The 23,159-nt window shown below is 46.4% G+C and overlaps 4 protein-coding genes across 4 annotated transcripts; 2 read left to right on the top strand and 2 right to left on the bottom strand.

Moving 5' to 3' along the window:
* Nucleotides 1–342: 342 nt before the first annotated feature.
* Nucleotides 343–1,451, bottom strand: DFJ58DRAFT_847137 (uncharacterized protein; the record flags this gene model as incomplete). The annotated part of the gene is made up of 5 exons (XM_041393413.1): nt 343–573; nt 665–702; nt 906–1,011; nt 1,059–1,151; nt 1,206–1,451. 5 exons carry the CDS (start codon nt 1,449–1,451, stop codon nt 343–345), a joined length of 714 nt encoding a protein of 237 aa, XP_041236831.1.
* A 4,207-nt stretch (nt 1,452–5,658) lies between these two features.
* Nucleotides 5,659–8,597, top strand: DFJ58DRAFT_847138 (uncharacterized protein; the record flags this gene model as incomplete). Its single annotated transcript, XM_041393414.1, has 12 exons — nt 5,659–5,722; nt 5,775–5,877; nt 5,915–5,945; nt 6,040–6,085; nt 6,130–6,423; nt 6,473–6,923; nt 7,023–7,080; nt 7,222–7,353; nt 7,409–7,837; nt 7,883–8,088; nt 8,140–8,444; nt 8,536–8,597. 12 exons carry the CDS (start codon nt 5,659–5,661, stop codon nt 8,595–8,597), a joined length of 2,181 nt encoding a protein of 726 aa, XP_041236832.1.
* A 7,651-nt stretch (nt 8,598–16,248) lies between these two features.
* On the bottom strand, nt 16,249–18,996 carry DFJ58DRAFT_719160 (uncharacterized protein; the record flags this gene model as incomplete). Its single annotated transcript, XM_041384578.1, has 6 exons — nt 16,249–16,631; nt 16,684–17,415; nt 17,452–17,983; nt 18,140–18,490; nt 18,539–18,826; nt 18,889–18,996. 6 exons carry the CDS (start codon nt 18,994–18,996, stop codon nt 16,249–16,251), a joined length of 2,394 nt encoding a protein of 797 aa, XP_041236833.1.
* Nucleotides 18,997–19,841: 845 nt separating this feature from the next.
* Nucleotides 19,842–22,953, top strand: DFJ58DRAFT_847140 (uncharacterized protein; the record flags this gene model as incomplete). Its single annotated transcript, XM_041393415.1, has 12 exons — nt 19,842–19,958; nt 20,014–20,325; nt 20,422–20,544; nt 20,587–20,607; nt 20,908–21,077; nt 21,133–21,590; nt 21,644–21,834; nt 21,885–21,896; nt 21,981–22,164; nt 22,190–22,213; nt 22,258–22,463; nt 22,534–22,953. The coding sequence occupies 12 exons, from the start codon at nt 19,842–19,844 to the stop codon at nt 22,951–22,953; spliced, it is 2,238 nt and encodes a 745-aa protein (XP_041236834.1).
* Between the last annotated feature and the right edge of the window lie 206 nt (nt 22,954–23,159).

Below are 23,159 nucleotides of genomic sequence, written 5' to 3' on the forward strand. Positions count from 1 at the left end.
GTGATGTATGGCGTTCAGACATGTCTATATACCATTGTATTATATTCAGGGTCTAGCTTGCTATTATCCAATTACACAAAAATGCATAAACATTTGGACACTTTTTTGAGCCACTGTATCTGATTCGTGAATGTTGGAGCTGATCTGAAGCCAGTCAATTATGAACGTGAGGGATGTGAGATTATGCGTACCTGCACATGGCATTTTCAGAGCAAAAGATCGCGGTTGCTAAAATGTAGCTCACGCACATCTTCATGCAGCTTAGACGACTGATCAACTTCTTTGAGGAAGACTTTATTTGGCTAAACATTTCATTAGCTGACTCTAGGTAAGTTGGATGTCTCATACCCGCTGCTCGCCATCATCTCTGGTCCTACGCTCAGACTGCCAAGGATTATCCATCTCCATTGGAGACTCCTCACTGGAGGGAATGATTGGCTGCGGTGGGTATATGTGGATTATTGCTGAGGAACAACAGTCATTGTGATCTACGCTTGCCAATGCAGGTGGGTGTGTATGGGTTGCTGTTGGATGAAGATCATTGAGCGGATGGGACTCCACAACGTCAAGTGCCTGATCGTCAAAAGAGAACATGAACATCAGATGAAACATCTTGATGCAATAAATTATTCTACAATCTGCAACTTATCTGAAGACAACTCACCGTGTAACCCAAAGCAAATACCTTGGTCGGTATCCATACTGATGTGGGGCCTTAGGTAATTACTGACTACGAACCGATTCAACCAAACAAAATGTTCTGAATTGTGCAAGTGCTAGGCAAGGTCTGGAATACTACGAGAGGCAACTGATGTATCAGATGACTACTGATTTCCCTTTGGGGACAACAACACATTTGACTACCTGACTCCTTCTGGAAACATGGAGTCTCTGTTGTTATTTACCATTGTGTCGTGCCTTGGCAGATGTGTTTTTCAGCTGCATCTGAATTATATCTCCAACTGGCCAACACGCATGATAGTCAGCCAGTTCCGGAAAATGGCCTAGAGCCTGGAAAAGAAGTAAATATCAAGCGGCCATAGCAACTGCACACGTACCTCTCTATGAACTTCTTGCAATGCAGCTGGAGTTTGATGTTTCTTGCTCTTGCTAACGTCGCAGTGTTTCTTGATATATCGGTGAACGTACTCCTAATGTCACGTCAAGATGATGAAGGGAAACAAAACTAATAAGTGTAATATCACCTTGAGATTCTTGAAGCAGTCATCATCCCAATTGAACGCCATTTCCAAGTTGTACCCACCACGGCCAGGACGCCCCGCCTCACCCCCTGGTTTGGGGATTTTAGAGTCCTTAGAATCTATGGAGGACAAGGAAGAATACATTGATGCCTTGCTGTTTGGTGTGAACTGCTGTGCCGTGAAGGAGACTAATTTAACAACTTTGGGGGTAGGCACGCGAGGAGGGATGGGTGTGGCTGCACGAGACATGGTTGTGAAGACGCAGGAAGGAGTAAGAGTGTGTCCCCTAAGTGGAAGAGTAGAGAATGCCATCTCTTCTTGCGAGGATATCAAGACGAAGGATAATGCAGGACAAAACATTTCCATGTGATATGTTGATAATGGAAGGGCCTGGGGAGGACCTTCAGATGCATAAAAAGGAATGACAAGAGCAGAGGATTGAGGCATGACTGACTTTGGAAGTGAAGAAAGCGAGGAAGATATTTAATGATGATGGTGGGTAATGCAGGCCTAGATCGGAAACCTAAAGTAAATGGCGTAATATTCTTATTCTATAAACCACCTTATAAAGACACTCAACCACACAAGGTCTCTGCATTGACAACTACCGATGCTTTTCCTATCGACCAATGATTGCAAAGAATACCGCTGTGGTGTTCAAACTTTCTGTAGCCTTGCAGAGGCACTTTTCACTATGCATCTCTTATTGACACTTTCCTTAGATTAGGTTCGCACTTTTGCTGCTTACATAATCATCTTCCCTTTACCTAGGACTCTACAGTCATTACCTAGTTTCCCTTGTTTCCAGTTCTTTGGTTGCTCCCCATTCACTTGGGTTATTTAGTAGCATCCCCTAGTTGTAGCTTTCCTAGTTGTAGCTCCCTCAGCTCACCAGATAGCTCCTGGAACATAGTTTCTTACCTTGACTTGGAGTACCTTCTCCACTCTCCTTTCTTGAGCCTGAGCCTAGTCAGAGATCCTTTAGGGTCGAACATTTTTGCTAGCAAGAGTAGCAGCTAGGAGAGCAGGAGACTCATATATTTTGGTTTGGTGCTTTTACCTACAGCCCAGCCATATCTTGTCATCACACCGCCTTGAAGGGCGCCTCCTTGAGCACAAGAACGCAATTAATTGCCTAGCGGTCACTCGCAATGGAAATATGTTGGCAAGCGGGGGTAAGTTGAATGTTCACAATGACATTTCACACACTCACCCAAGTACCAGGCTCAGACAGCATGAGGATCTGTGACCTCAAACAACGAGTGCAGCTCCCAACTCCACATCAAATGCCAGCCATCCAAAATCCGGCCGATCTGGTGACTTGCGCATGCTGGATAACCCACCAAGAAGCAACACACAAGACACTATGCTATGGCACAGGCCTAGGTTTCATAGCCATCTGGCAACAGCAAGGGGAAGGCTTGGAGGACTTTAACGCAAAAGTATCAAGACGAATCGGAATGGGTAAAGATATTATGTGCCTTACATATGACCATACCGGTGACAATACTCGTATTGCAACTGGAACACGCGACAGACGGGTTCAAGTATGGGCATTCAACTTCAAAGGACCATTGATACCAATCTTCAGTGTTGAACTCTCCACTATGATTCCACGCACTGTTAATTTCAATTGAACACTGGGCAAAAACTTGTTAGTATTTGGGATGTATGATGGCAAGATGTAGGTGCATGTCCATGTCCATACATATCAGCAGAGGTTTGATAATGTTTTAGCCATATGCTTCGGGGCTCAGATGGCACTGTCATTGCTACAAATAAGGCTGGACCAATGATGTGAGCGATGTCATTGGGCAAGTAAAGTTTACTTACTAATTTACCAAAGCAGGCACGCTGCCGTCAACACTCCTCAAACACTGTTCCTAATCGACAATGTGATGAACAGATTTAGCTTGCATCAATTGGAGGATGGAGTGTGCCTCCGTACCTATAATACCAATCCAGTGAAGACATTTCCAAAACAGGTTGTTTTTGGGGAACAGGCCACCCTTGTTGTTGGAGGCAGTGACACAGGGAGGATTCATATTTTTGACAAGAATGAAGGCAGCATTAAGCAAGTACTGCAACACACAGACAGGGGGTGAGTACAAACCGTCATGGTGAGTAATTTTCATCAATCAATGTAACATGAGTTTGACAGAGTGCAAGATGTATGATAGCACACACCACAGCCTGATTTTTGGAGCAACATCTACCAATGACTCAGAGCCAACAATCTCCATCCGGTGTCGCAAATGTGAGACATCACCAAGTGACTGTCCTCTGGGGATTGCAATTAAGAATTTTGTGCGTGGAATAGTCCAGCTAGCTATCGCAATGGCAATCATGGCATATGTTAGTGTCATAAAATGGGATGAAAAACATGCACTGACTTATCGGAATCCAGTTGATTGGACAAACATCGGGGATCACATTGCTGGGAAATGCCTGGTGAGAGTATTCAAAGCTGGCCCAAATGGATGAGCTAATGAATGCTGACATCCATTCCTTGGTAGGACAGTACATTGAGGCGCAGAGGGGTGAAGAACTTGAGAGAGCGCAAAGCTCGGGAATGAATAGAAGACATGACGGACGATCGAAGCTCGTAAAGCCGCAAGAAGATATGCTACATGTGGTCATTCTTCTTGGAAATTGACAATCTTGAATTCATAAGTACACACCATAAGTACTTCAGAGTATGTAGCAACTTCAGAGTATGTAGCGACAATCTGAAGTTAGACGTGAAGTACTTCAGAGAAGTATGCAGTGGCAACCTGAAGTTAAGGTGTTGTAGAGACTCGCGTTTCTGCAGGCTCATATGGGCTCATATTACGAATTCTGATGACTGGCCTTCACGGCACAACTCGCACCATCACCCTCTAGTCATTCCCTATAGAGCGCACCACTTTCCCACGGAACGCGCCATAGGCGCGACACTTTCCCGCACAATGCGCAGTATTCCCGCGTGCGCGCCTTGCGCGCTTTCTCGCGCTTAAGCGCACTATGTCGCACATCATCCAGGAGCATCCATCCATCGTCCAACCAGTCCCTTGGTATGTCCCTTTTCGTTATCTGACCATATTTGGCATATTACACTTCTCATTTCATCATGGACCCTTACTTTACATCACTTTACATCACTTACATACTTAGAGTGCTCCCTATTCGGCTCCAAGCCCTGGGAGAGCGCTTAGGTAGAACTTACATACTTTCATGTTCGTTTTACACCAAACTATTCCACCTTAGCTTCCTACCACCATCTTACTACCACCATGTTATTTGGCAGTTAGCCCATGCAATGCATATATCCATCATCGTTTTGAGGCCCTAGCATCAGTCTATAGCTAGTGGCACCTTCAGTATCCGTCTAGATCCGCACTTTTCCCCTTATCAGTCTCAGTATCCGCCATCTACACTTGTGCACCACTTGCACTACCTTCCCGCGCTTCGTGCACTTTCGCACTTCGCTTTCCCGCGCGCGCCTTCAGCGCATTTCTCGCACTTTCACCGCCAATCACCAGGGTTGTTCAGCATCATTCCGTGGATCCTTGCTTTCCTTGCTTCCCCTTTAGGGTCGAACGTTCTTGCATTCTGCGAGTATAGCAGCTAGGCAGAGCTGAGACTCACTTATACTGGCTGAGCACTTTTCTTATATGTGCCTGCCAGGTTGTGATACCCACAGCGTGAACTACTATTTCAGTTTGAATCAAGCACGTACTTACTATACAGATTACATTTTAAGTGGAAAGACAGGGATTATGATTCACGTTCTACATGCCAAGTCAAATTCTAAAGTCAAATTCTAAAGTCCTGCATACATACAATCTATGAGGTACAACATGACAGATACAGTCCGGTACACTAACAAATGCATTGCAAAAGTGAAAGTCCAAAGGAAAGCCCAGCCTATCGACAGACACTACCTATATACTGAACAACTACATAATCAAACTCCGCCCGAAATATGAAAGCGCCCACTTTGCGCCACTTCACACTTCTGGAAAGTTCTGGCGGACTGCCAACTGAGTTTCAATGTGTAGTTATTCTCTATATTATGGCTGCATCTTTCCAAAATTATCTTTTTCCAATTCTTGCATTGTAGTGTTGTACGCTATCTTATCACTGGTATTAGTGGTATTAACTATAGTACTTGGGTTTGCTGAAGTCCAACAATTAAACTTGGGACACAAAAGAGCGCTGTGGTCCACAATTACCTCCCATATGCATACAATAGACAATTTGCTGTGTGCATCATCATCCACAATCTCCACACTTCCAAATTAGTCGTTCCCTATAAATACTGATTTAGCGCCTTCATGGTTTTCTTTCCGTTACTACAACCTTAACACAACACTACTTAGAGTAGACTATCAAATAGACATATCAAAGTATGTGACATCAAGTTGACTTATAACTCTAAATCATCCTAAATCATATTCTATAGAGCACAGAAATCATGTCTAAACGTGCTGCATCCAATGATGATGCACCTATCACGAAGCGCATCAGAATTGATGATGGTGAGTAGCATCATTATATTGCCAATATCATCTACTCACGAGTTTATCACAGGGAATCAGACAGCACTGCTGGCGGATAAACATGCATGGGCAATTCTGGAGCAATTCCTTACCACAGACATGTCATACGCTCAGATGGAAGAAGCCCTTTCATCGTACCTCGGCAACCGATATTCTCCAAACGATTGGAAGGAATCTTGAGATGCGCTATTTTCCGGCGATGGTGATGACGACCTCGCCTTAACAAACCTTCATGCTGTGATGGCGAAGCACATACATCTGGTATCTGCTCCCAATGATTCTTCCTTGGCCGAAAGACGATCATTCAGTGCACACATTCAAAGTTCGCACAGACCAGCCAAAGTAAGCAAAATAACATGATTCCAATGCCTTCATTTGCTAAACAGCCACATTAGTTAAAAATCCCTACCTCAATCTGGATGCAGAGGAGGATGAGGATGAAGATGAGGAGGTGGAGGACCACGACCACGATGGCCCCTCTGATTCGTGGAAGGTTACATCTTTGCCAGGATCATCATTGGCCGATAGGTTTGCCACGGTCATCAATGACATGACACATAGATTCGAGGCAAGACAGCACAGCTCATCGCATGGTTGCCAGGCTATTCCCTCCTCGATATCTGACTTGATCCCTTCAGTTGGATTACAGGACGGGAGAATGTATCTTCTTCATGTTCAGCGTAAGTCTTTCTATTGACGTAATGTCATCTTTTCACTCATCCATTACAGGAAACATCACGGATTATATCACTGCACACCTTTGGAAGAAAAAATTTGCCGTCAAGGTGTCAGCTTGGATAGCTGGCCAGCTTTACGTGGTGGCAGACAGCCCTAAAACAATTTCCAAGTCACTTCCTTTCTCGCTCTACCTCGCTGTGAAGCAATATGTTTGCATATTGGATGAGGAATGTGAAGTGGTCGAGCATTCTTACAACAAGCTTCCCAACCTGGCTTGGGTGAAGATAAAGTGTGGCAAGTATCAGGGCGACATAGCCCAAGTCTTCGATTCCGATCTACTGAATGGTTTCATTGCGGTCTTAGTTCCGCCACGGGATTTCCCATACCCCATGCCTCCGAGATCTCAGTCCCTACTCGACCGATCCCGCCTTCCGAACAGGAACACAGTCTCTGACATCAACAATGGCGAAGAAGTTGTAGGATTCAAGTTCAAAGGAGAAATGTATTATATGGGCCTCCTACTTCACAACTTCCACTGCGATCGCTTAGAACATGTCGTCTGCCCTCATGCTGACAACATTCAACTCCATTTACAATCTAGGTGGAACCAATCATTCCTTAAGAGAACTGTGGTTGCATTATCAATGCAGTTCTTGCATGTAGGTGATTGGGCCAGGATCATCAAAGGAGATCTAAGTTCAGAAATCGGGGAGGTCACCTCAACCAACCATCCTGCCAGTTCTGCCACCTTGAAATTGATCTTGAGTGGACACTGAAAGGATGTTGAACTTCGATTACAGGACATAGAGTGCATGTTTCAGATTGGCAGTGCAGTTCGAGTGGTCGCAGGTCCATACTTGGGTGTGGAAGGGTACATCATTCAGATGGTAGATGATATATTTTGTATTTGTCAAGACGTCTCAAAGGAACAGGTGAATGTCTCTTTTTAATTGAGTATTTTGCAAAATCGTCTAACACAGTGCATAGGTGGAAGTTTTGAAGCATTATCTAGACCATCACCCTCTGAGTCACGTGCTGCAAGCATGGCTGCCAACGCAGCAACTTTTTAAGCCTCCCCCCAATATCAAATCTATTCAAATAGGGGACTTCATAGAAGTGCTTATTGGAGAGCACATAGGGAAGTGTGGGATCGTGCACTGGCTCCCCAAGGGAGGAGACAATCTGTGGTTCCAGGACGGAACATTGCATATTCCAGTTCCCATTTCAGTTGTTCAGTGGATGCACCTCCCCCACCTCCAGACATTACAGTACACGCAAGACAAGGGTTATGATGTCAAACCTGGAGATGTTGTAAGAGTCACCCGAGGGCCAGAGTATCAGACAAAAGGGGTCGTGCAAAGTGTCGACTTTCCAAATGCTCGCTTGACCCTACTCTCTGACATTGACCATGCTCTTGTGAGTAATATTTTCCTCAACCCATGCATACCTGACTTCCTTCAGGTTGAAGTTCCCATCTCATTTGTGATAAAAGTACACAACGTCAGCCTGGATTCTTTCAAAAAGGATATTGGCAAAGAAGTATTCATCATTGGGGGTGACCGTAAGGGCTACCAAGGCACGCTCTATAGTTTCACCTCCGAGAATTGCATTGTTGCCGTGCATGGGCAGCAGCGCACCAAGATCAAACCCAAGGACGTTGCAACCAGGTAAGCAACATGTACATTTTTACATTGGATGAACTGTTCATAGTTATTCAGGTATGGAATGAGGTTAAATGGTGTGATGCTCAAAGGAATAGACATGGTGTCTTTCTGTGAGATGCGGGGAAGATCGTACTTAGCCCCACAACCTCGAAGCGTCACCCCCCCACCTGAAAAGGTTCTCCCCAGCTCGTCGGTTGCCATTGCAGATCCTAGCACATCATCATCCATGTGGACCGCCAGCCCTGAGGATCAGGCCAGTAATCCTTTGCCCAGTATGACTGCCCAACTCAACCCCTGGACTGTCAATTCCAACGATATACTAGATAGTATTGATGCTCGATTGGATAAACTCAAAGAGGGTGAGTCAATCTATGGAGGCATCTATATCATTCATCTGATTTCATCATAGGGCCGCTAGCTTGGCTGATGAAGAAGGAATTTTTTCTCCAGTTCACCACGCATCATGTGATGTTAAAAGTCTCACCCTCGTGCATGGGAGGCAGGCTACATAACCAATTTGTGTTGACGGCTTGTCCTGATCCCTTCCTTGGTCTGAATGGACCTGCCCCTGAGGGTTGTCTAGCAGTGTCTTGCTCATCGAGCAGTGCAGGTGCTGCAATTCAGCACTATCATATACCTGTCACATATCTGAGCCCAGCTCCTCCCTGCAAAAAAAACCAACAGTGCATTGTTCTGGATGGGAGTCATCGCAGTTCCATCTGTGATGTGGTTAAGTGCAACCTTAAGAAGAACACTGTAGATATTGCAATTGCTTCAACTGTTATTAATTTGCATTTCAATCAGATTTGTCTTGTAGAACAGTCGCACACAACCATGTGACAGCACCTATACCATTTACCCATACCATTTACCCATACCATTTACAGTACCATCATTACATTACCGTACCGAATAAATAAACACCTCATTATCTGTTGTGTTCTGAATGCACAGCTAGTGCCCATATAATTTTATCATGCATTTAACTTTGCATTTTCCATAACACATTTCATGATCAAGAAAATTTGAGTTTTTAACTGGAATGGGAATGCTGGTCATTATATAATATTTTACTGAATATTTTCCACACTCAAATTTTGTATTTACCTATGGACACAATTGGATTACAAATTTAAGTATTTTATATTGACATTTTCCTGAGCAGAAAACTTCCGAAAACTTCAAATATTTCGATCTATTTAGACAGGACTTGGAATCTTTGTCAAAATGTGTTACTTTGCTCTGCCATTTCACCATCATCTAAATTTGTTGTTGTTTTCAATGTCGAAATTCAAATTGAATATCCCTTGTTTATCAATCACATTGTGATCAAAGTCTAGCTTGTGGCAAAACTCCGAAACTGCCGATGTGTAATGATTCACTTTTTGCCACTCTATTATGTAGCGAGGCACGAGCGGAGGAAATAGAGTTAAGTCTTTGAGCGAACAATAAGCGTGACGTTCGCACCTCTTCTTCTTCTGCTGCGTCGTCGTCGACTTAGCTTTTCTTTTCCCCACCCTCCTCTCCCTGATTTCGTTGCGCAAAAACGCAAATGAACGCCTCGCTAACACTCAGAGAGAGACCTTTTGTTTACCCTTGGACCCTGAAGGGGCAAACTAGCCAAATCACTGCGAGGCGGCCCACCCGCCCTCACAGCTCACCCTTTTTCCTTTAGGCTAAAGCCCTTTCGAGGCCGGTGGGCGCTGCGCGCCCTCGCCCGAAACCCTTGTCGTCTTCTCCTCCCCGAAAACGATTTTGTACGAACGTAGTACATCTGTTCAACAGTTAGTTTGAATCAAGTCGTTTTCTTCTCCACACGAACGGTCTCGCCAATGTGAATCTCAAAGAGGCCAGGCCCAGGAAGCTTCGCAAGTTGAGATGAACCTCCAAAGAACTGTTCATGAGTAGGTGTGATAAGGATATTTATCGGCAGGTTTCGAGTCCGCAGTGTCAATTACAGCCTATTAGTATTACGTGATGCCACATCAGGGTCTGAAATTTCAAAGTGTACAAATATGAGATGCCGTGGATACAAGTAGAAAGGCTAGATTATTACGGTGCATACAAATAGCTGTCGATTCGAGAATGAGAAGTTCTTAAGAGATCTACAACATGCTAGCTGCTAACTACAATATCTCGAGTATCCTGACGTCCATTATGTCCTGAGCAAAGGCCACGTCGTTGACTTGTGCAATAATGGTATGATCTGATGCGATTCTCTTGTATTCTCCGCTGCGCTAGCAAAAATGCGCTGAAAGGCTGTCCAAGGCGAACGACCAGTCGCAACGCTTGCTCGCTCGATTCCAAATCAACCGGCTCCTGCGCTTCAAAGGAACCGTCAGGCGAATCTTGTAACGGAAGTCCCAGGTGCAGACCAATAATCTTCCTCGCTCTGCGTGTCTTCTGCAATGTCAGGCAGCCCTGGCAAGCCAGACAGCTCCGCAAAATCGGGTAGCTCGAGGAGATCACGATCCCACGGACGGACGAACAAGAATGTCTGCCGCGTGGCAAGTGTCCACGAGGACGGAATCAGTTTGTCCTCTGTGGTAATTAGCAGATCATAAAGACCGTCTGCCTTGACTTCATACATGGCATGTGAATCCTGGTTTTGAGCACGACTCCGTCTCACTGTCGTGACGCGAAACGCTATGCAAGGCAGCTGTAGTCTGCAGTTCGCGAAACGAGGAGCGCTCATGCGGTCGAGAAGGGTATAAAGCTTCGAAGCTGATTCCATAGCCTCGGTGTTTCGCAGCAAGGAGACCGAAGTCTGAATCTCATCTTCGGACAGAGATGGCAGCGTGCACGGCGGAGCTGCGTATGAAGTGATGTTGGCTGGCAGACAGCTATTGAACTCGGATGATTGTCCGACCCAGTCCAGGGCACTGATGTCGCCCGACTGAGCTACGACCTCCTGCAAGAGCCTCCCGAGCGCCTTTTGCTTCTTCTCCCCATAAATGACAGGTAGGTTGACGCCGAAGATACCAAACAACGAGTATGCAATATCTTCCGGCCATGTGGTAACACGGGCCGACACCCATTGGAGTTTCTCCCGGGCGCCTCTCATCCCCGGACGGAATGCGATGAGGGCCCGTGCATTTATGCCCGTCGCATCTCCCATCTCCTGCATGATTTCAAGGGAATCCTTGTGGTTGGGAGAACGATTGTCGAGATATAGGGTCCAATCCTTCCGATAAAAGAGGACACATTCTGGGGCTAGGAATTCTTGAACTGTCCATCCTCGCGTGTTCCAAATGCTACTTGCAAGTGCCCCAGGCTGCGACGAAGGTGGAACATCCGACAGGTAGATAATGGTGAGCGCTGAGTGGCGATACCATAAAAACATGGAGTTGACCGATTGTTGGACCTCGACATTGTTAGTCTGGTCGATGCAACAGGTGTCGATCCAAGTCCAGCGATACCCCATATCACGAGCAGTTTTACAAAATGACTGCAACTTCGCGATGCCGCCGACTGGATCCAAGTCGTATACCACCTTGCCCTGGATGTCATGCGGCGACGGCTCCGTCCCTTCCCACCTATGCGATAGCATGACATAACGGAAGTACATCGCCACCGCGTCTTTGACGCGCTCCATTTGAAGGTCTGCATGCTTCATCGTGGATGACAAAAGTTCTTTGTACTCTGCGCTTATCTTGAAGGCATTGATCTGTACCTCGCGACTGCACAAGTGCCCAGTGGAGGTGTCGATTAAACGATGCGGGGCGTCGTCGAGTTGAACCTTGATTGTCTCTCGAATGGCTCCTTCTGCTTCAGATGGACTAACATACTGTTGGCGCAAGTCTGGACAAAGAGTCAACAATGTTGAAAGATGTACTATTTGGGGGCGTACCTTGTGTTTGCGTGTCAGGAGCATTTTCCAACTTGGAAAGCATGATTTTGAACGCCTCGATGGCTTCGTCATATCGGTGCGCGCCATGAAGTGCTGCATGCTTCGATTGATATCCAAAGTAAGATGAAGAATTGAGTTCGATGGCCTGCGCATCACCAAAATGAGCGTCGAATACGAAATGGTAGCTGTCATCACACCTTTTCCGCATCGAGGAGTGCATCATCCCATAGCATTCTTCCCGACCTCGCCTTACTGCGGTTCGCAAAGATGATATCGGTTGCGACATCAAGGTCGATCACCGCAGAGTAAAACTCGATAGCCCTGTCGTAATTACCTGCAGCGAGGGCAGCATCTCCGCTCGCAGCAAGGTCAGTCACTCCGGCCGCAGCATAGAGCATGCTGCACTCTTGCTTGAAAGCTAAGCAATATGGGGTTGAGAATTATACCTGGTTGGCATCATGAAGACTTGCCAGTAGACCAATCAAGACAGCGTGCTTTCGTAGCCTCATCAGCTCTATCCATCGTATATCGGTAGGCTTTCATGGCTTCTGGACATCTGCCTGCCTGAAGAAATGTATGACACCAATTCTGGTGTGCAGTTCGCCACAAGGACTTGAGGTCCCACCCGAATAACTAGAAAAAGCACAGTCAGGCGTGAAAAAATGATTTCCAGTTGCATTGGTATACACCTACCACCACGAAGATGTCATATTTGAAATAAATGTCCGACATAGATGAGAAACCGATAGTGTTGACAGCGGAAGTGAAGTGGCCAGCAGCTTCGTTGTAACGTGCGTCATCTAATGCATTCATTCCCACTTGGACGTGTAGATAAGCCTGATGTGCGAGGTTCGCAAAATCAGTATCGATGCATGAATCTGGAGTTGACTGTGTCAGGAGCACTCACTTCCACGATACCACATGCAAGAGAATTTGGATTGGGGCGAGTGGTAGCTAGCTCTTGGACGCGCAGAATTGCCTCGTCATGTTGATTTGCATTGAAAAGGGCGATGGCCTGACAGCTGTCGTGTAAGTAGTGAGTGCATGAGACACAATTGACGTGCCTTAATCAAAAGTAGAAGACGAGTTTTATTCAAGTCTGCGTCCACATACATGAACGCGAGGTCAAACGCTTTCATTGCATCTTGGAACTGTCGTTTTCCACAGTAGGCGATTCCCTTGGAGATACAGCCCATCAAGGAGGGCTGAATACTGATGCTCTATATCATCATATAAGTTAGCCTGTATTAAAAATAGTCACGACGGGACAGTGCATCTCACCTTGAGTGCGTCATCAAGTGCGCGGTTCCAATCGGCTTTTCTCGCCATAACAAACGAGCGATTCGCGTAAGAGTTGTAGTCGTTGCTATCAGCGTTGATCTCTTGTGTGAGCAGCCTGTCAGCAGTAGGCAGGTCTCCGCTTATGCATGCATCACGGGCTGTCGTATTGATAGCGAGGATCTGCATCACACATGGTCAGATTACGTGGTAGGAGTGAAGGTTAGAACCGTGCCTGGTAATCAGGCTGTTGAGCCTTGGTATCAAGATTGAGGATCAATTTGGAAGGAGATAATTAATGAACGGGAACTCACACCATCTGCCACTTGTTCTTTTGGGGCATCATCCAGTAACGCATCCTTGGAGAAAATGAGGTGAAGAAGGGACGGAAAATAAACAGAAACTTACATCTGATGTCTGGTCCTCGAGAATGTCCTCCAGCAAAGGTACTGCCCACTTTGACACCATGTTATCGCCACCTCCGCTCAGGATGTCCTTGCCATCCGTGGAGAAGGTGACACAATGCACCAGACTGGGGTGCTGGAATGTGGCGATAGTTTGTCGATCCAAAAGCCGCCAAAGGCGCACCTGGTGGTCTGAAGATGCGGACGCGAGAAGGGTGCCAGCAGGGTTGAAGGCAATCATCTCGACATGATCAGTATGGCCCTTCCAGGATTCGCTGACCTGCTTCCAGGTCGATGAATCCCAGATCCGTATGGTGGGATCAGGACTATTACCACCCGAGAGAAGCTGTTTGCCATCGTGCGTCCACGCGAGTGCAAGATTCCATGCTCCATTGAATGCAGAGTGACCCTGGATCTTTGCGATGCATTCCCTCTTGTCTGGATTCCATATTTGGATATCACGGTGTGTTGCGATGGCAAGATGTTCACCAGACGGCGAATACCGAACACAGCGGACTTCAGCGTGACAATTTATTGGGTTTCCTTGCACCTGCCATGTTTTTGTGTTCCAGAGCACCGTTGTGGCATCATATGAGCCACTCGCCAGCAATGTGCTGTCTAGGGAAAAATCGAGCGACCATATATAGTTGAAGTGGACATTGACCATTAGGGTACCACACGGGTAACACCGAGGGTCGGAAAGTTGACACCGCACCCGCACCCGCCAACACCGTACCCTTCACGGGTACGGGTACACACCGACCCGTCAATGTCGCGGTTTATGGAAAACACCGCGGTGTCTCTGAACACCGCGGGTACATTACCAAGAAGAGTGTATTAAGTATTAACAACAATGAAATAAAATAGTACTACTTTTCCTTGTCATTCTCCTCTGCTTCGACTTCATTTCGCTTCCGTTTTTGAGTCCTGACAGCGGCTAAAAGGTCCTCCATCACCAGAAGATCACTTCTGCCCCACGCTCCGAGGCAGAGAAAGGCACGAATTGTTGATGGTGCGAGTCGGTTGCGAGTAAAATGAAGGAGCTGCCGGCCCTGCGAGAAGACACGTTCAACCGCAGTTGATGTTGCTGAGCAAGATAATAAGTATTGATTGATTGAAAGAGGATTCGAAGGAGACATACCTGGGACAGAGAGATAGTCGAGTGCCATCCGATGCAGCATTGGATAAGCACGGCAGTTGTTTTGCCACCATGCGAGTGGGTCCTTGGTTTTCACAGTTGGTAATCGAAGAAACTCATCCAACTCGCTACTAGTAGTACGAGACATGGAACCAAGTGAGTAGTCACCAAAGTCATCCTCGTTCTGTATAGTTGTCAGTGTCAGTGCAAAATTAAATGTTGCATACGGACTGTGTCTGCTTCAATGTCATCAGTAATCTCGGCAGATTTCTCGTATTTATCAATAAACTCTTCGCGAACGAGCTTCTCGGCAATGTCAATCCATTCTTTCTCCCAGGAATGCTCACGGAAGTACTCATGATTCACGGGGGTACAAAAGACATGACAGAAATCAGTATAGCATTCACTTGTGATCCTCAAGCTCTCAGAGGAAGGAAAAACAGAGAATCAAACACGGTGTTCAATGGCTGTCGCGCGCCTGGTTCCCGATTTGGTATATTATACCCGCCCAAACACCGTCAACCCGCGGTGAATGGCCACGGTATGCTCAAGGGTACGACTATCCTACTCCGTACCCGTACCCTCCAAACCCGTCAGCATAGAACCGCGGTGTTACCCGTACCCGTGCGTTTCCCTATTGACCATGGGTTGAGTGAGAGATTCGCCGTCTCTATTCCAGGCGATGAGCGCTCCACCTTCATCACCGCTTGCTATGATTTGCCCGTCTCTTGACACTTCAACTCTTTGTACGTCGAAGTGATGCCCCTCCATTTTCTTCAGCTCAACGCCGTCTTCCAAGTCCCACAGACGAAGCGTCTTGTCATATGAGGCCGTCACCATACGGCGTCTGTCGGGGAAGACTGCGACTCCCCTAACAAGTCGTTCATGACCTTTGAATGTTTGACTGGGCGTGGTGATTTGAATGGCGGGCTTGTTTGCTTCCGTCATTCTGCTCGAGGTGGGTCGTGTTTAGCAAAACTTGCTGGAGAGCTTGTGGGTGTCTTGATCCAAGTTTCAGAGGTGCGTGTACCGGGCCGTTTGATGCTTCTTCACAGCCTTAACCTGCTTTGTGTATTATTTATATAGATGCCCAGGGCACGAGGCCTGAAACTTTAAGATATTTATGTAATCTGCAACCACATCAGCAAAAGACCCATAATTTTCGCTTGTCAGAAAGAAGTTTGATGCTTACGGTGAGCTTATGGCGTTGGTGATGGAGCGACGCGATTGGTGGGACAAAGTTATCTGTAGTAAAATGTCAATTTAATGACGTGGTAGCGTCACGACTGTTAAATGGGGAGAAAATAATGGTATTATATTGAAATTCCTGTTTGGAACTACTAGTCTAGGGTTTGGAATGCATCGGAATGCATTCCGAACCCTAGACTAGGGCCATTTGTGATCAGCAGTGACGACCGTTATAAAAGATTGTAGCAATCATACATGGTATCATTCAATGGCGCTGTCACTACTAAGATGAGCTACTGACATGTCTATGTGAACTCTGTACTAAATGTATGATAACTTTCCTTATCAGTGAAGCTGTTCAGAAAAAACCGATCATAGCTCTCCAAAGAGGTGGCCGAAGAAATCTTCTCGTCCACCTTGTTACCATATTCTGGTATCAATTCGACAGCGTGTGTTACATCCGTCAATGACACCACACCACCACACCTATAGCGTTCGCCATGTTGGTCTATCATGTATGTGCGCTCTACCGTCCACATTGCGAGTTCTGGACGATCGTTGGGATTAGTGACGAAATGGAAGAATTGGACGTAAAGGAGTGGACTGGAGAGGAACGTCAGCAACACTAGGTTCGAAGCTCGCGGAATCTTTGGCTGAAAAATAAGGCGAACTTGTGCAACACGACTGGCTGAAATTCATCCCGAGTTAGTGTTAAAACACGACTGCAAAAATAGACTTACTAGTTTGGCCGTCATCACCCATGACATTGATTAGGACAGTATCACAATTTCCGAGGGGGAATGCATCACTCGGTGGGTATGCTTGTACCACCCTGCTTGGCATGATGACTTGTGACTGAAAAGCAGAGTGAAGCTGTGGCCGAAATTTATTCCATGTGCAAAAGCGTCCATATCTGTGGTCCCAGCGGGTATGCTCGCCAGTGGAGAGGGATAGCTGATCAATAAACCGAGAGAGCGTGTGATCAAAGTCAAGAAGTGAATATTTGGTCTGAATACTGATGGGTGTTAGAGCATTGAAATCTGGTGTCGAAGTTAAATGGAAGGCGGTGAGAGCATCTTCAGAAAGAATGCCCTTAAGAAAATGATTCCGAACTGGCCGAGGTCCATGAACAGAGTGTGCTTCATCAGGGAGAACACGAGAAACCCAGGAAAGCGCTGGATTAACGGTTGTCACTTCTTCATCTTCAATGTGTATGGCATTGACGAGTGATGCGCCACGAGAATAGAATAGTGCGTACAGGTTAAATAGTTCCATGGACTCCTGGCGATTGAGGATCCGTACACACTGTTCCGTAAAATCAGTAGACCGCCGATTTGTGCGCTCGAAGAGATGCTTGCAGTGTGTGATGAGTAAGCGCTCTGTCATATCAGCCGAAAACTGCATCAATGTGCCCAGTCTCTCAACCGTGCCTCGGAAGCTTTGCAATAGCTCGAGTTTCGGAATGAAAAAATCTTCGCACAGGTTCTGGATTGGGTGTCGTTATCAACGGGGAGCTTGCGCATATTCTTTAACACCCTTCTTTCCCCTCCTTGCCTCGGCATTGATGATAGCATCCTTGAATGCGTGAAAATCTGAAAGCGCTTGAACCATCGAATGCAGGGAATCAGGAGAATGAACAGGATTCTGAGCAAGATAGATGAACTCTATGAGCGCACGGATTGAACGAATTAATCTGGGTGCAGCGATGCCTGCAATTGAAGCAACGATGGTGCGTTGAATGTCTCGGTGCTCCCGCCCTGTCATTTGATTGACATGGGTGACGCCTTTGGTGAAGTGCCGTGTTCCTACCCGTTTATGCTGAACCATGAAGCGAGCATCAAGCTCGCATTTTCCTACTGTCTCCTTGACCCAATTGAGTGGATGGTCTGCGAAAAACTTAATGCAGGTATGCAAAATTTCACCGGCGAGAAAGATGGATGGGCATGCAAACATCCAATTGCTCCAATATGGCATGTGAACTCCAGACAGGTGAGCCGCTTTTGCTGCCTTCTGGAATTTATCGAGATCCCAAGGATCAACCTCTTTGGAGATCTCATAGATAACCTGGAGCGTATGATGCCCAGTGCGAGGAGGGTAGAGAACACCATCGCCAAAATTTGCTTGCATTGCCATAGTGATAGGAGATGCGCTTTTACTGACTGCAGCGATCATCATAGCCTCTGGCAGGTCACATACGTGAGCGACAAGTGGTGTAAAGACATAGCGAATATATCGGGAAGGATCGCGCATAAAACAACCATCCTTTGCAGCGATCTTGAGGTTGGCGCAGACAAGATCGACACATTTGTGCCATAACCGTGCCTGCAAAATGCACTGATAGTCAGGATGCACACGAAACTTAGCAATAGGCATGTAAGCAATACAATGCCAAGCTCGTAGTGTGGCCTTAGAGTGAACTTCTGAGTCCAGGTTACCAATCGTGATGAAGAGCGGGTGCATCTCGAGCCCTCCAGTGATGCGTGTCACAGGTGTTTTATCCAATCCCAAGATAATCGGTACTTGTGTAGTGCCTACTGGTAGATGGTCCTAAGAACACAGAATCAGTCTTTGAACAGGCAAACAAATAAAACTGACCTGGATTTTCCATGCCATATCAGCGCTCATATAGTCTCCATATTCATGCTGACCTCTGGTATTGACAACATGCGGCTGAAAGGTGATGTGATTGGCAAAAACGGGATCACTGAAGAGTTGTTTGATGACCTCTAAAGCATCACGCCAGATGAGTTGTACAGGATAAGTCGTCTTGTAGCCTGTGAACTCTATGTTTGAGACCTTCCATGGCACAAAAGAGGGGAGTGCATCGACCCAGTCTAGAAGCTGGTCTTTCGAGGTGAAAGATGGCCTTGGGCGGGTGTGAAACTGTAAACATAGACTCGGGGTCAGACCTGTCAAATAGCGCTCTGAGTCAAGTCCTATCCTACCCATTTTAACTTCAAAAACTTGTCAATCTGAGTTTGAGTTAGGTTCTCAACTAAAAACCTTCCCAGTTCCCACTCTCCTTCGTCGTGGAAAGGGTAATAAGTGTTCATTTTCCTCTGATAATCATATTCATCTTCTTGCAACCTGTCAAACAGGTTTTTGCCGACACCAAAGACATACCCAGCTTGAGGATGATAATGACCAGTGGTAGAAGATGTTGATGAATGAGAACCTCGCAATCCAGGTGGAATTGGGAATTGTTGCGGACGTGATTCATGCGGCCAACAGGTAGACTGAGAATTAAGGTGCAGGATAACTGCGTCAATGGAAGGGAACTCCACATTGCAATTGGGACACAGCCTGGCATAGGTATGTTAGTATGGATCATAATAAAGCGATAGAAGATACTTGCATTTGCCAAAGCTAACCAGATGGCTGAGCAGTCTTCTTTCCTTGTTAGCTTTGCTGACGCTTGCAGTGCTAAGTCTTTCAGACTCCGCAGACTGTGCATTCGCAGGGCATTCCCATACTGATATCAGCCTATGATATTACTAGGTTTCTTTCATATATCAGTAGGTTTCTCCCAGCGTTAAGTTCAAAGTGCTTATAGACAATGTCTTCTCCATCTCACTCTCAGCCCAGTAGTCCCCCCCCAGTCTCATCTCCTCCTCGCCCCAGTAGTCCCCCTGGTCCTCCATCAAGCAGCCCCCCATCTTCTCCTCTATCCAGCAGACGTGCCACCACTCCTGGATCGCCCCTTTTTTATTCTGGCTCCAAGTCAGGGAGCTCCCCCGATACTATGCATTCCGACTTATGTGCTTCACCACAAAGCACAAGGCAAGAAAGAAGACTTGGGACACCTAAGCCTGCTGAAGAGATGGATAGTATATTATTTGATCTGTCTCAATCTCCAAACCCTGAACGCGCTGCTCGACGCCAGTTCGTACATGACAGAATGAGCAAGAAGCAGCATCCGTATCCCATGTATCCAGCTCCAATCGAGGTCCGTTATGCAGCCCGTGTCATGGGGCGAGAGCCCAACCCATATGTATCATTTGAATCACTTCTCAAGGTATGATATATTTCTTCCCTCCAATTACAAAGATTGATTTTTTATGTTTAAAAAGCACGCTGGAAACTTGGAAAATGGCCTTGCACAACTGTGTCCATCAACCCTGTACAAGGGATACAAAGCCAAGCTTGCTGCTCGCGAGACTGCCCACCAGCGCCTTGTGGTAACTGCATGGGAAATTGAGGAATCAGAACGCTTCACTACTTTCCTTGATGCCTTACATGCTGAAAATGAAGAACATTTTGGGTTAGCAGACAAGGAGTTGCAGAGCTTTAGAAGGTTTTTTTCTGAGCGTGACCGCGTGCAAGTTGACGACGATAGAGATTACCTTCAAGCCATCTATGAAGATGAATGCGAAATCCTTCATGTTACCTCAGCTCAAGCTGAACAGATCTCAAAGATCTTAGGTTGACAAGTCAAAGGTGCATTCTTGCAATCCGGCACTGCGGAATCGCAATCCCAGCTCTCTAGTCCTGAGATCAATGACGATGAAGATAACGGTCACATTATTCTAGACGATTCCTCGGACCTGGATTCTGAAGAAGAAGAGTGTCTCGGGGTGGGGGCTGGCGAACCGCCTCATGATGTGATTAGCTCCATCATGTGAACATGATCGGTGGCTATCCAGCCGCATGCCCTTCCAATCGTGGTATGTGAAGAGATTTCTTGAATTCACTGTACAATACTGATCAATTGATAATAGGTCATGTAATATGCACACCGCTAGTAGTGTTACTGTTTCATTATGATGACCCCTTATTGCATCGGTTTGTCACTTGCATGCTTTACTTTTACATCGTACCCCTTCATCTTACCCTTCTCTAGCGTCTTCTCGTTGCTTCTCGATGACATATATCTTGTTTAAGTATGATTTGTAGTAGAATGCTATGTGGATATTTATCTGTACCCTCCGCCCTTACTACACCCTCAACCACTCGAGTCCCGCCAGTATATGCCTCCCAAACGCACTAAAGGTAAAACAACGATTCCAAAACCCACTCGTGGGTCTGGTCTAAACCCTTTGCACTTGCCTGCGGAGACTCAACTGCATCTCAGTGACGAACAACCACGCGAGCCTATGGCAAACACTTTCAATCCACATGAAGCGTTCAGCTCACGGTGTGTTTTTCTCTGTCTTGATAGCTAGTACTGATACATGCGCTACTCCCAGCAGCCACAGCAATCAATCTTTGGGTACACATGCCAGTTATGTGCCCTTCAATCATGACAACTACGACAATAACCCTGGCCCATCATCAAGCGCTCATCCTGATCCTTTTTCAAGCGCTCACACAGGTCCATCATTAATCACTCGCGCTGATTCACGTGACGGTTATACACCCTTTCACCACGATAACTACAACACATACGCTAGTTCATCATCGAGTGCTCATACTAATCCATATGCTAGTTATGTGCCTTTCGACCATGAAAACCGTGACACTCACAGCGTGAGCACTGATCCATTGTCGAGCGCTTACATGGGTACTGCCCCCAACTACCAATCCTTGGGTCACTTTGGTGCCAGTCACGACATTCCGCCGTATCGACCCTCAAGCTCCTATGGGAACTCACTGTCTAGATATGAGAATGCGCAATCTGGCTATGAAAATCCGTATGGATCACTTGAGAGTAAGTCGCTTCCTTCATCACGAATCAGAAATGGCTGCTAATGAATCTCACAGGCCCATACAACAACCCCAATCATCCCAACAAACTTTCAGATGTCGACAATATGTCAGGTACAGCGCCCAACCCACATCACATACAGGTGCCGCCATCGTTCAACAATGACGAAACTGAACCACCTCCGGAGCCCCAACGCAGTCCTCTCCCTGTTACAATGGGTGAGATACCGGAATTGCAGGTCATCCATGTAAGTTCCAACTGTGTTTCATTTAATTCACTAAAAATTCTACATTCTAGACACTAGGACCTGTACGATCATCTAATAGACGACGTACTTGAAGGATGCCCAGCACGCCATATCCCACTCACCAGAACCCTAATCTCACTCACCAGAACCCCGATCCCACTCATCAGAACCCTACTGATACTGCTGCAACAACGCAGGCGGCTGCAAGCCGTGCAGAAGTGCCAAATGAACAGCGTTACTTTGAGGTCACGGGAGCTGTCCGTGATCAGATCTTCCAGCGCTCACAAGAACTTGTGGTAGGCATCGTCTGCTGCCGACAGAAAGCGCATTGTAATATCAATGATTCGAAAAGCAGCACCCAAGTTTCCAGGACTTGACGGTATGTTAAGTCTTTTAATAATTTATTAACTGACAGACCAATAGGAATACCACACTGGAAAAATCAAAGCAAGGACATCACAACGATATGGCGGAAGGTGATTGTCGTGCGCACAGTCCTCACGACCTTGACTCGAGAAGGCGTTGTCATGGGATACGTGCTTTTCCCTCCGCTGGGTAGCCAGATGCCCCCCGAGGCCTTTCATTGTGATCACGTCAGACGTCTCGTTCGAGACAACATTTTTATGCATGTATATTCGTTTAATGCGGTATTGTTTTTTTTGTTCACCTCAACTCATGCGCTTATGAGTTTTCAATTAGGATGGGACACTGACCATCCATGTGAAGTTCCAAAACCCCTTCATCCTCTACCTCGTCGGGAAACTGATCTGGAATACGCGCTTCCGACTAGACAAATTATTCACAATGCCGCGCAAACAGCTGCACTACGTGATGGGATTAGCTGGCACCATCACAAAATGTGCGCTGTTGGAACAGGGACATGAGACACTCAGTGCCACACCTAGGTTATTTCCAGGGGCAAACTCCACTGTATTTGAGGCTATCTGCGCAGACATGGATAGCCTCAGCAACGAGGAGAAAGCTGACTTGAACCAATGGAAGGATCACATAGTCGTTTGTGGGGTCTCTCAGCAGCGTGTTAGAGTTGAGCTGTCAGATTTCGACCTACTAGTAGACCCAGACTTGGATGCAGACTCGGATATCGCCGATGACATATAATTCATGATACCTGTTAGATTTATTGTACATACCTTAAATATCGCTATCTTTCCTTGCAAAATTCATTATTTCACTTACTTAAGTGCCATCCAGAATAACATTTGTCTCAATTAAACCAAGACAAGCGTTTACGAACACCATCCTGAGCTACACCAAATATGGCTTGTTCAGAACAAGTTTGACTTCAAATTGACCGACTCGACTTT

The sequence above is a fragment of the Suillus subalutaceus genome (assembly GCF_016647625.1).
Source record: "Suillus subalutaceus strain FC151 chromosome Unknown DFJ58scaffold_203, whole genome shotgun sequence".
Lineage (NCBI taxonomy): Eukaryota > Fungi > Basidiomycota > Agaricomycetes > Boletales > Suillaceae > Suillus > Suillus subalutaceus.